At 37.3% G+C, this 14,131-nt stretch overlaps 1 protein-coding gene across 1 annotated transcript in view; it reads right to left on the bottom strand.

Annotated features, from left to right (window-relative positions):
* Window positions 1-2,131: 2,131 nt before the first annotated feature.
* DIPK1C (divergent protein kinase domain 1C) overlaps window positions 2,132-14,131 on the bottom strand; it is a 185,422-nt gene continuing 173,422 nt past the window's right edge. The window contains exon 4 of the mRNA XM_053714864.1: window positions 2,132-3,137. Coding sequence (XP_053570839.1) covers window positions 2,943-3,137 — 195 coding nt within the window. The 3' untranslated portion in view covers window positions 2,132-2,942. The remainder of the gene's footprint in view (window positions 3,138-14,131) is intronic.

The raw sequence follows: 14,131 nt of genomic DNA, 5'->3' as shown, positions 1-14,131 counted from the left end.
TTGGAGTCGGGTCAGGTCCCGCCTCAAAGAATCACAGCTCATTCTACTAGATCAGTTTCCACTTCATGGACTTTTAAGAATGAAGCTTCAGTTGATCCGATTTGAAAAGCAGCAACTTGGTCTTCTTTGCATACATTTACTAAATTCTACCGTTTTGATGTATTTGCCTCTTTGGAAGCAGTTTTTGGTAGAAAAGTTCTTCAGGCAGCTGTTTCAGTTTGATTCCTCTGCTTATGTTTTAAGGTTTTTCTTTTCAATTATGAGAAAAACTTTTTTTTTTTGGATGTGGATTTAATTTTTTCAGCGGAAAATGGCTGTTTTTATTTGTATCCCTCCCTCTAGTGACTCTTCTGTGGAGTACCACATCTTGGGTATTACTATCCCATACGTCACTAGCTCATGGACTATTGCCAATTACATGAAAGAAAACATAATTTATGTAAGAACTTACCTGATAAATTAATTTCATTCATATTGGCAAGAGGCCATGAGACCCACCCTTTTTATGGTGGTTATGTATTTTTGTATAAAGCACCATTATATTTCCAGTTCCTTTTTATGATGCGTTTTACTCCTTTTTCTTTCACCCCACTACTTGTTATCAGAGAACAGGGTATTACGGTGTTTCCTTATTTGGACGATATCTTGGTACTAGCTAAGTCTTTACATTCTGCAGAATCTCACACAAATCAACTAGTGTTGTTTCTTCAAATACATGGTTGGAGGATCAATTTACCAAAAAGTTCCTTGATTCCTCAGACAAGGATCACCTTTCCAGGTTTCCAGATAGATTCAGTGTCCATGACTCTGTCTCTAACAGACAAGAGATGAATAAAATTGGTTTCAGCTTGTCGAAACCTTCAGTCTCGATCGTTACCTTCAGTGGCTATGTGCATGGAAGTTTTAGGTCTCATGACTGCAGCATCGGACGCAATCCCCTTTGCTCATTTTCATATGAGACCTCTTCAGCTTTGTATGCTGAATCAATGGTGCAGGGATTATACAAGGATATCACAATTAATATCCTTAAATCCCAATGTTCGACTCTCTCTGACTTGGTGGTTAGATCACCATCGTATAGTTCAAGGGGCCTCTTTTGTTTGTCCAACCTGGACTGTAATCACAACAGATGCAAGTCTTTCAGGTTGGGGAGCTGTCTGGGGATCTCTGACAGGACAAGGGGTTTGGAAATCTCAAGAGGCGTGGTTACCAATCAATATTTTAGAACTCTGTGCTATTTTCAGGGCTCTTCAGGTGTGGCCTCTGTTGAAGAGAGAACCATTCATTTGTTTTCAGACACACAATATCACAACTGTGGTCTGTATCAAGCCTGTCATTAATCAATCTCTCCTCCTTGGAGTCTTAATTTGCTTTTGAAGGCTTTACAGGCTCCTCCTTTTGAGCCTATGCATTCTTTGGATATTAAACAACTTTCTTGGAAAGTGTTGTTCCTTTTGGCTATCTCTTCTACTAGAAGAGTTTCCGTATTATCTGCTTTTTCTTGTGAGTCTCCTTTTCTGATTTTCCATCAGGATAAGGCAGTTTTCCGGACTTCATTTAATTTTTTTTCCATCAGGATACTCACAACTTGGTCTTCTTTGCATACATTTACTAAATTCTACCGTTTTGATGTATTTGCCTCTTCGGAAGCAGTTTTTGGTAGAAAAGTTCTTCAGGCAGCTGTTTCAGTTTGATTCCTCTGCTTATGTTTTAAGGTTTTTCTTTTCAATTATGAGAAAAACTTTTTTTTTTGGATGTGGATTTATTTTTTTTCAGCGGAAAATGGCTGTTTTTATTTGTATCCCTCCCTCTAGTGACTCTTCTGTGGAGTACCACATCTTGGGTATTACTATCCCATACGTCACTAGCTCATGGACTATTGCCAATTACATGAAAGAAAACATAATTTATGTAAGAACTTACCCGATAAATTCATTTCTTTCATATTGGCAAGAGGCCATGAGACCCACCCTTTTTATGGTGGTTATGTATTTTTGTATAAAGCACAATTATATTTCCAGTTCCTTTTTGTGATGCGTTTTACTCCTTTCTCTATAACCCCACTACTTGGCTATTCATTAAACTGAATGGTGGGTGTGGTGAAGGGTGTATTTATAGGCATTTTGAGGTTTGGGAAACTTTGCCCCTCCTGGTAGGATTGCATATCCCATATGTCAGTAGCTCATGGACTCTTGCCAATATGAAAGAAATTAATTTATAAGCTAAGTTCTTACATAAATTATATTTTCTACTGTTTATAATTAAACATTTTATTGCAAAATATATTTTTAGTTTATGCTCCTTTGCCTATCTTCTTTTCTGCTTTTAGATTTTGTTTCAAAAACATGAGGTATGTTTTCTATAAGGAATGTTTTCAGTGCAAGTATTTGATAAAATGATAATTACTTTCCATATTTGAACAATGGAATTTTTCTAGATGCTGTTATTTCTTTTTAGATAAGGTTTTTTTGATGCAGCCAATTACAAACTTTACAGGTAGAGTTATTAACTTCTTCCCGCCTGGACTTATTTGTCTACATCAGAACAAAGTTGTAAACAAATAAGTTAAAAAGTAAAATCATCCGATCGTTCATGCGGTCGTGGGATTTCAATGATGGGATTGTGTCTGGGAGGGTGCCTATGACGTTAGGCATGCCCTCCAGCCCGCAATCCTATTAAGGGACCGCCTTTGGATTCAGTACAGACAAAAGGCTAGGACGATCTATGCCGTCTGAAGGGCATTAAAGCCCAGTGCAGTTAAGATGGCATAGAACATCCTAAGGGCGGGAAGGGGTTAAAGGAATATTCTAACGTAAAAATAAGTTTTCTTCACTCAGACTCATAAAATGAAATGAGATTTTCATAGCCTTGCCTTCATTTAACCAGGGTTAACAGCACTATATGATTAAACTGTTATGGATTGAGGGAAAATAATGATTTGATTAATCATTTTGTTTCTTAAGTTCCATTTGACTTGCTCGCAGTAAACTATATAGATGAGAAAAGGGTTTGTCTTTATTTGCAGACTGAGCGCATTGTTGTACGGCTTTATGTAGCTCTACTTGTAGTGGAAAGGAAGTGGTTGAATCCATGATGCTCCTTGTAAACCAGCGCCGGAATATCTTGTCACAGATTACCTAAAAAAAATGATGACAAAAAGCATCATTGTATTCATTGGTTATTTTAGTCATTCAAGTCAGTAAGTACTCAGATTGAAATATAACAATTCTAGTGATTAAAGACCCTTATGTGACTGAAAATAGGAGATATCTGTGTTTATCTAAGGGCTGTATACATTTTGTTTAGAGGGTTTACATTAATGTTCACTGTTATCTATGCCGTAAATCCAAAGAAATGTTAGAATAACACAGAACCATAAAAGCAATGTAAAATAGAACACACACACAAATACTGATTAATAATCTCTAGCCCGTTAACATAAACATTTGTCATACCCACACCTTGCATTTATCAGCATTTCAAACCCACTTTTGGCTCATTCTACTGTACAGAGAATTGCTTGGTCTGTCTCACTTTCTCAAACTTTATTTTCATAATTTCTCTTTGGAACACTATAATTGTAGTTCTGGTCTCTTTATGCTACTCATTTCCTCAAAGGACACTACATCTTGCACATATTACTCTGTCACTTTATTTGGCACATTTCTGTAAACCATTTTATGTGGCAACTTTCACTATATATGTTTCCCTCATTATTCTCTGATACTCTTCCAGCAAGATTAAAAAATATATGAGAACACAAGTATTTGGCAAATAACCATAAACTATAATTCATGAGTATGGACTAGCATTGTACATCAATGCAAAAAAACAGCACTGCGCGTGAAAGTCATGTAAAAAGCTTGTATATTTGCATGAAAGCTTGTGATTTTGTTATTTGTTTAGATTTTTTTAGGGACAACAAACACATAAAAGTTTTATGTGAAATTGCATAGATGTAACTGTAATTGCTGAGTGATTTTATTAAGTAAAATTCATGTATATACCCTGTTCTGCTGTCTTGACTTTGCCTTATTGTTTACAATGGAAATTGTTAGAAAGCAGATGGACGTCTTAGCATGATTAGGCTGTACTTGTATGGCTGAGGCCAGGCCAAACAATACATTTGCCTGAGGTGTGAGAAATTACCTATGTTGTGTCCTGCAACACTTAGCATATGTTCACTAAGGCCTAGTTGTCATTGCTGTTGTAAACAATAAGTATCTCCATTAAAATCTATAGAGATGTTTAATGTTACCATCAGTTTACACAGTTTATACCAGCAAAGGAAGCAAGGCCTAAGTATTTTATATGTTATGTGTTATTTCTGCAATAACATGAATTTGAATAACAGGCACCCATATTTCAGACATTTTTCAAGAGCATTTGCCTCTAGGCCTGATTTTTAATAAATTTGTCTGTAATATTTCACTGTTGAGCTTCAGTTGTCATTTTTCAATGCCATATTTTCCCTAGTCTATTTTTGACAAAAATTAACAAAAACCTTTTCTTTCATTTCAATATGGGATATAAAACCTGCATATTTTGTGGTTATTGACCATTAAACTTAATTGGATTTGGATTTGGCAGATAGTTAAAAATAAATATTGGGAAAGAAATGACATACTCGTTGTCCATGGCCTGAGCACCCACACAAGTACAAATACCACCGATTGAAATGTTATTATTTAGAAATTGCAAAACCTCCAAGAACATCATTTTATTACCAAAATCCCAGAACTGAACTCAAATGTGGTTTGGTATGAAACTCTGTTTGAAATAGAAATCATACGATTAAAAACAAAACTAGAATTATTTTTTTTAACTGAGCACATTCTTGTCAAGCAAGAGCAGAGAATAAATCCAAAGCATGTGAATATCCTGCAGCATTATAATAAAAATGTTAATTTTTTTTTTTACAAATCCAAACTGGAGATATGTCAAGACTGACTAAAAACTGACTGAGACTGTCTAAATATAAATGTCAAATGTAAGATACCCTGTTCAGTCTGTGCCAGAACCAAATTTATGTTCATCATAAATTAAAAATATGTTTTCTTACATTGGCATAGCACAATATTAACCATCTGTACAGCTTTCAGTGTTCATTGTCCAAGGAAAAATGTCTTATGCATCTGAAATCTAGTGGAAATAAGAACATTTCTAACAAGTATATGTTTTATTGAGAACAAAGTGTGGAATACAAAATATGTATGAATTAAAAGCCTACAATCATTTGACAAAATCCTATATATATTAGTTTACTTTCCACAGCATATTATAAGTAGTTCTGCTTATGTGGTAAACATAATTAAATCCCCCTTTTTAGTCATAACAATTTTAAAAAGCTTGTATGACTTGATTGTATTCATCGTGTTTTTAATCTGAGTAGTGATTGTTATTATATCCTGCAACATGTGTAATGTTTCCTCGGCACAAGATTTGTATTTCAACACGTAAAACATTTTTCTTTTGACAAGCTGAAGTGACTATAGTCATACTTATTTGTTGTATGAATAGGGGATTTATTTTTTAGAGAGAAACTAATGGTTTAAATTCTACGGCTATAAAAAATGTCTCCTTCCCCAACACGTGTTTATTTTGCAATAAAGGATTTGTTTTTTAATGCAATGGTTATATTTAAAAGTAAACATTTAAGCCAAGAAATCTATTGGCTTTTTTACATTTGAGTATCACTAAAATGGCATTTAAGTAATTCTAATTTGTTGTATTTTAAAGAGGATATTTTAATATAATTTTTAGATTTCAGATGTTTTATAGATGTTTTTTTGAGCTGACTTAAAGGGACAGTGCCAGAAATGGACCTATAAACCTGAGTGAAGCAAACAGCTTCCCTGAATAGTTGCTAGCATGGAAAGAAGATAGGTTTTAAAACACCTGTCTAGAAGAAGACACCTTACAGAACACTTAAAGAGATTGAGCAGATTGACATTGACAACTTGGGTAGAGGAGGTGTCACAGGGAGGGTAAGTATCAATATTGGCCTCCCCTTACACATGGCATGGGGGCATGTATATTGCAAACTGATTTCCAAGAGTTGTCCTTAGGACTATATCCATCCACTTAACTGAATATTGTAGATGGCCAGCATCAAGTCGATAGTCAAGAAAAATGTCAACTTCAAGTTCATTCACACCATCCACACAGACAGGAGGAAAAGGCACCAAGAAGGGTGAAAAGTGTTGGATACAACACATGGAAAACATGAGGCACATTGTAATTTGAAAGCAACCTTATTCATCTGAGCAACAATGGGAAAGGGCGCAAAGAAGCAGGCAGCCAACTTTTTTGAAGAGATTCAGATTACAAGACACACTTTGTCTCCAAAATGGAAAACTGGAGTGGGGTGTTGCGTCCACCTTATTCTGGGACAGTATTAAGTTCACTGTAAGTGTTGTGAGTTTTTGGAAATGGCCTGGAGTAGAGTAGCAGCTTCAGTAAAAGAAGAAGAGCAAGGAGAATCCAGATGAAGGCAAGTGTGCAATCTATAATTGCTTGGTAGAAGAGTGTTGAACATTATTATAAGCAAACTTGGCCATAAGGAGGAGATCCAGCCAGTATGGTTGAAGATTACATCTGAGACATTACTCAAGACACTGGTTGACTCATTTAGGCCTAGATTTGGAGTTCGGCGGTAGCCGTCAAAACCAGCGTTAGAGGCTCCTAACGCTGGTTTTGGCCGCCCGCTGGTATTTGGAGTCAGTGATTAAAGGGTCTAACGCTCACTTTTCAGCCGCGACTTTTCCATACCGCAGATCCCCCTACGCCATTTGCGTAGCCTATCTTTTCAATGGGATCTTTCTAACGCCGGTATTTAGAGTCGTTTCTGCAGTGAGCGTTAGAGCTCTAACGACAAAACTCCAGCCGCCTGAAAATAGCAGGAGTTAAGAGCTTTCTGGCTAACGCCGGTTTATAAAGCTCTTAACTACTGTACCCTAAAGTACACTAACACCCATAAACTACCTATGTACCCCTAAACCGAGCTCCCCCCACATCGCCGCCACTCGATTAAAAATTTTAACCCCTAATCTGCCGACCGCCACCTACGTTATACTTATGTACCCCTAATCTGCTGCCCCTAACCCCGCCGACCCCTATATTACATTTATTAACCCCTAATCTGCCCCCCACAACATCGCCGCCAGCTACTTAAAATAATTAACCCCTAATCTTCCGACCGCAAAGCGCCGCCACCTACGTTATCCCTATGTACCCCTAATCTGCTGCCCCTAACACCGCCGACCCCTATATTATATTTATTAACCCCTAATCTGCCCCCCTCAACGTCGCCGACACCTACCTACACTTATTAACTCCTAATCTGCCGAGCGGACCTGAGCGCTACTATAATAAAGTTATTAGCCCCTAATCCGCCTCACTAACCCTATAATAAATAGTATTAACCCCTAATCTGCCCTCCCTAACATCGCCGACACCTACCTTCAATTATTAACCCCTAATCTTCCGATCGGAGCTCACCGCTATTCTAATAAATGTATTAACCCCTAAAGCTAAGTCTAACCCTAACACTAACACCCCCCTAACTTAAATATAATTTACATCTAACGAAATAAATTAACTCTTATTAAATAAATTAATCCTATTTAAAGCTAAATACTTACCTGTAAAATAAACCCTAATATAGCTACAATATAAATTATAATTATATTATAGCTATTTTAGGATTAATATTTATTTTACAGGCAACTTGGTATTTATTTTAACTAGGTACAATAGCTATTAAATAGTTAAGAACTATTTAATAGTTACCTAGTTAAAATAATTACAAATTTACCTGTAAAGTAAATCCTAACCTAAGATATAATTAAACCTAACACTACCCTATCAATAAAATAATTAAATAAATTACCTACAATTACCTACAATTAACCTAACACTACACTATCAATAAATTAATTAAACACAATTGCTACAAATAAATACAATTAAATAAACTAGCTAAAGTACAAAAAATAAAAAAGAACTAAGTTACAGAAAATAAAAAAATATTTACAAACATAAGAAAAATATTACAACAATTTTAAACTAATTACACCTACTCTAAGCCCCCTAATAAAATAACAAAGCCCCCCAAAATAAAAAATTCCCTACCCTATTCTAAATTAAAAAAGTTACAAGCTCTTTTACCTTACCAGCCCTGAACAGGGCCCTTTGCGGGGCATGCCCCAAGAAGTTCAGCTCTTTTGCCTGTAAAAAAAAACATACAATAACCCCCCCCCAACATTACAACCCACCACCCACATACCCCTAATCTAACCCAAACCCCCCTTAAATAAACCTAACACTAAGCCCCTGAAGATCTTCCTACCTTGTCTTCACCATCCAGGTATCACCGATCCGTCCTGGCTCCAAGATCTTCATCCAACCCAAGCGGGGGTTGGCGATCCATAATCCGGTGCTGAAGAGGTCCAGAAGAGGCTCCAAAGTCTTCCTCCTATCCGGCAAGAAGAGGACATCCGGACCGGCAAACTTCTCCAAGCGGCATCTTCGATCTTCTTCCATCCGGTGCGGAGCGGGTCCATCTTGAAGCAGGCGACGCGGATCCATCCTCTTCTTCCGATGTCTCCCGACTAATGACGGTTCCTTTAAGGGACGTCATCCAAGATGGCGTCCCTCGAATTCCGATTGGCTGATAGGATTCTATCAGCCAATCGGAATTAAGGTAGGAATTTTCTGATTGGCTGATGGAATCAGCCAATCAGAATCTAGTTCAATCCGATTGGCCGATCCAATCAGCCAATCAGATTGAGCTCGCATTCTATTGGCTGATCGGAACAGCCAATAGAATGCGAGCTCAATCTGATTGGCTGATTGGATCAGCCAATCGGATTGAACTTGATTCTGATTGGCTGATTCCATCAGCCAATCAGAAAATTCCTACCTTAATTCCGATTGGCTGATAGAATCCTATCAGCCAATCGGAATTCGAGGGACGCCATCTTGGATGACGTCCCTTAAAGGAACCGTCATTCGTCGTTCAGTCGTCGGTCCGGATGGATGTTCCGCGCTGGGGGTCTTCAGGATCCTGCCGCTTCGCTCCGGATGGAAGACCATAGAAGATGCCGCCTGGATGATGACTTCAATCGGATGGAAGATCCTCTTCTGCCCCGCTTGGATGAAGACTTTGACCGGATCATGGACCTCTTCAGCCCCCCGCTTGGGCTTGGATCAGGACATCGGAGGAGCTCTTCAGGACGGATCGGTGAACCTGGATGGTGAAGACAAGGTAGGAAGATCTTCAGGGGCTTAGTGTTAGGTTTATTTAAGGGGGGTTTGGGTTAGATTAGGGGTATGTGGGTGGTGGGTTGTAATGTTGGGGGGGGGGGGTATTGTATGTTTTTTTTTACAGGCAAAAGAGCTGAACTTCTTGGGGCATGCCCCGCAAAGGGCCCTGTTCAGGGCTGGTAAGGTAAAAGAGCTTGTAACTTTTTTAATTTAGAATAGGGTAGGGAATTTTTTATTTTGGGGGGCTTTGTTATTTTATTAGGGGGCTTAGAGTAGGTGTAATTAGTTTAAAATTGTTGTAATATTTTTCTTATGTTTGTAAATATTTTTTATTTTTTGTAACTTAGTTCTTTTTTATTTTTTGTACTTTAGCTAGTTTATTTAATTGTATTTATTTGTAGCAATTGTGTTTAATTAATTTATTGATAGTGTAGTGTTAGGTTAATTGTAGGTAATTGTAGGTAATTTATTTAATTATTTTATTGATAGGGTAGTGTTAGGTTTATTTGTAACTTAGGTTAGGATTTATTTTACAGGTAAATTTGTTATTATTTTAACTATTTTAGCTATTAAATAGTTCTTAACTATTTAATAGCTATTGTACCTGGTTAAAATAAATACAAAGTTGCCTGTAAAATAAATATAAATCCTAAAATAGCTATAATATAATTATAATTTATATTGTAGCTATATTAGGATTTATTTTACAGGTAAGTATTTAGCTTTAAATAGGAATAATTAATTTAATAAGAGTTAATTTATTTCGTTAGATGTAAATTATATTTAAGTTAGGGGGGTGTTAGTGTTAGGGTTAGACTTAGCTTTAGGGGTTAATACATTTATTAGAATAGCGGTGAGCTCCGGTCGGAAGATTAGGGGTTAATAATTGAAGGTAGGTGTCGGCGATGTTAGGGAGGGCAGATTAGGGGTTAATACTATTTATGATAGGGTTAGTGAGGCGGATTAGGGGTTAATAACTTTATTATAGTAGCGCTCAGGTCCGCTCGGCAGATTAGGGGTTAATAAGTGTAGGTAGGTGTCGGCGACGTTGTGGGGGGCAGATTAGGGGTTAATAAATATAACATAGGGGTCGGCGATGTTAGGGCAGCAGATTAGGGGTACATAGGGATAACGTAGGTTGCGGCGGTTTACGGAGCGGCAGATTAGGGGTTAAAAGTGTAATGCAGGGGTCAGCGATAGCGGGGGCGGCAGATTAGGGGTTAATAAGTGTAAGGTTAGGGGTGTTTAGACTCGGGGTACATGTTAGAGTGTTAGGTGCAGACGTAGGAAGTGTTTCCCCATAGGAAACAATGGGGCTGCGTTAGGAGCTGAACGCTGCTTTTTTGCAGGTGTTAGGTTTTTTTTCAGCTCAAACAGCCCCATTGTTTCCTATGGGGGAATCGTGCACGAGCACGTTTTTGATGCCGGCCGCGTCCGTAAGCAACTCTGGTATCGAGAGTTGCATTTGCGGTAAAAATGCTCTACGCTCCTTTTTTGGAGCCTAACGCAGCATTTGTTTGAACTCTCGATACCAGAGTTAAATTTATGGTGCGGCCAGAAAAAAGCCCGCGGAGCGTTAACAGCCCTTTTACCGCCGAACTCCAAATCTAGGCCTATGTTTGTCCATTTGTCTACATCTGAAGAAGTTTTCAAAATTGCTAAAAAAAGATCTGATGTGAACGTTGTACAATGCCAGAGTAAAGGCCGTGGATGTAAACAATTTCTCTCAGGAACAAGACTGCTGTTTCAGTGACAGATGGGAGAAAGGAAAAAAAGTGGGCCATCTTTCTCAAGTGGGAGTTCAACATTATTAAAATCCATGGAAATTGAGGTCCATGCTTCTTCAGGAATAGGTAAAGGCACAAGCACAGACAGAACAACTGGTAACATTCTTTTATGGTTTCATAGTGTCAGTCAATTTAGACAACCTTTATTGAAAGTACTTGGTCAGCCTTTAAATTCTTAGACCCAGGTCTATAGGTTGTGTGGAATAGAAATCAGGAGAAAAACATTGTCCATATGGCCTGGTGATAGTGGAGATTCTTGGCAGACTGGATATATTCTAAATTAGTGTGCTCTGTTATTGGGTGTTCTGTGTCATCCAATAGATATCTCCATTCCTCCAAAGAAAATTTGGCAGCCAAAAAGTGTTTGCTCAACAGCATCATAATTCATCTCAGCTAAGGATAGTTTACGAGAAAAAAAAAACTGGGTGGAGGTTTTCAGAAGAAAGAGAAATTTGAGACAAAACTGCCCCCACAGGTCATTCAGAAGCATCCACATATGGCTAACATGGGTCCAGAATCAGAACAGGAGCAGATGTAAAAAGTCTTTTAAGTGTGTCAAACGCTTGTTGGACTCTTAAAGACCAAAGAAAAGACTTGTTGATGGGTCAAGGCAGTAATAGGAAGCAGCATCTTTGAAAAGCCTTTAAAAAAAACACATACAAAACTTAGCAAAGCCAATGAAGTGTTGGACTTTCTTTTTAATAGAAGGGGAGGGCCAATTCAGGATGTTGGAAACTTTGCTGTGGTCCATTTGAATTCCAGATGCATAAATCTGAAACCCCAGGAATTTGACATACTTACAATTTTACAGGCATGTCTAAATTTTAGCATACAAGCTGTGTTGACGAAGACCTCTCGTACATGGGAAGGCATATATGAATTTTACAAACCCCTCTTCATAATTCCCTCTAATTGCTGTCTCCCATGTGCAGACCTATCAATGATACCCCATTCATTAACAAGCCCCATCACATTTGGGTGTAATTAATTCATTTAATTCATAATCTGATTATGTTTTATTAATTTGTGTATCCTGCTTGTTTTAGCAACAGTTTTTTTCCTTGCATTTTATGTACTGCTTGTTATAATTAGACATGTGCGACGCCAAAATATTTGTTTTGTTTCATTTTCATTAGCTAAATAAATAATTTAGTTTCGGCAAATTAGTTAAGTTTAAAAAAAAAATTGTTTCAGCAAATTAGTTATGTTAAGTTAAATCGTTTTTTCGTATCCATTCGTTTTTCGTATCCATTCTTTATTTATGTGCATTATTCTATTCTGAAGTTTAGAATAGAATAATGCATATGAATAAAGAATGGATCCTAAAAAATGAAAGGACCCGAAAAAACGATTTAATTTAACATAAATAATTTGCCAGCAATTGCCGAAACAAAATTATCCAAATGGATCCGAAAAAACTGAAAGGATCTGAAAAAATGATTTAATTTAACATAAATAATTTGCCGGCAATTGCAGAAACAAAATTATCTAAAAAACGGCTGCCACCCACATCGCTGATACTAAATAAAGCTATTAACCCCTGAACCGCCGTCCCCCCACATTGCCAACACTACCTAAACCTATTAACCCCTAAACCGCACCCCCCACCTCGCCGACACTAAATAAAGCTATTAACCCCTAAACCACCCCGACATCGTCGACACTAACTAAACACTAAATAAACCTATTAACCCCTAAATCGCCAATCCCAAACATCGCCAACACTAACTAAACCTATTAACCTCTAAACCGCAGTTCCCTGACATCGACTAAACTAAATAAACCTATTAACCCCTAAACCACCGTTCCCAAACATCGCCAACACTAACTAAACCTATTAACCCCTAAACCGCAGTACCCAAACATCGCCAACACTAACTAAACCTATTAACCCCTAAACCGCCATTCCCAAACATCGCCAACACTAACTAAACCTATTAACCCCTAAACCGCAGTTCCCCGACATCGCCAACACTAACTAAACCTATTAACCCCTAAACCGCCGTCCCCCACATTGCAACAACCTAAATTAAACTATATTAATCCCTAAACCTAAACCTAACACCCCCTAACTTTAAAACAATTAAAATAGACCTAAATTAAAGGTACCATTATTAACTAACTACCTATTTAAAAATAAATAGAAACTTACCTGTGAAATAAAAATAAAACCTAAGCTAGCTATAATATACCTATTTACTAACTACCTAGTTAAAATAAATAGAATTTTTCCTGTGAGATAAAAATAAAACTTAAGCTTACACTAATAAAACCTAACATTACAAAAATAAAAAACCTAACATTACAAAAATAAAAAAAACTAACATTACAAAAAAAATTAAAACTACAATTACAAAAAAAAAGAAACAAAATTATCCAAAACAATAAAAATTATTCCTCTTCTAATACCCAGTTTAAAAAAAAAAAAAACCTCAAAATAAAAAAAAAACTTATCTATAATAAACTACCAATAGCCCTTAAAAGGACCTTTTGTAGGGCATTGCCCTAAAGTTAAACAGCTCTATTGCTAAAAAATTAAAACAACACTCCCTAACATTACAACCCCCCCCCAAACCGCCAAAATAAAAAAAAACAAAATAAAAAAAACTAATCTACCCATTGCCCTGAAAAGGGCATTTGTATGGGCATTGCCCTTAAAAGGGCATTCAGCTCTTTTACTGCCCTTAAAAAGGCATTCAGCTCTTTTACTGCCCTTAAAAGGGCATTAAGATCTTTTTCGGCCCTTCAAAAGCCCTAATATAAAAAAAAACACTCCGCCCCCCCCCAAAAAAAAAAAACTATCACTAACACCAAAATAGATACTCACAGTTGCTGAAGACCGACAAAAGATCTTCAGCCCAGCGGCAAAGCATCTTCATCCAGGTGGCTCCATCTTCATCCATCGCGGGACTGGCATCTTCTTCATCCCTGCGAAGGCGGAGCCAATAGGAATGAGAGCTGCTTAAACCAATAGGAATGCAACGGTACCCCAATATAAAACGGGTATCTTGCATTGAATCCTCAGTGTGCAGCGGACGGTCGCATGAAGAGGACCTCCACGTCAGACCGATGGACCT

Source organism: Bombina bombina, chromosome 5, assembly GCF_027579735.1.
Source record: "Bombina bombina isolate aBomBom1 chromosome 5, aBomBom1.pri, whole genome shotgun sequence".
NCBI classification, from domain to species: domain Eukaryota; kingdom Metazoa; phylum Chordata; class Amphibia; order Anura; family Bombinatoridae; genus Bombina; species Bombina bombina.
The sequence above is the reverse complement of the archived record's forward strand: the minus strand, read 5'-3'. Positions and strand labels throughout refer to the sequence as shown.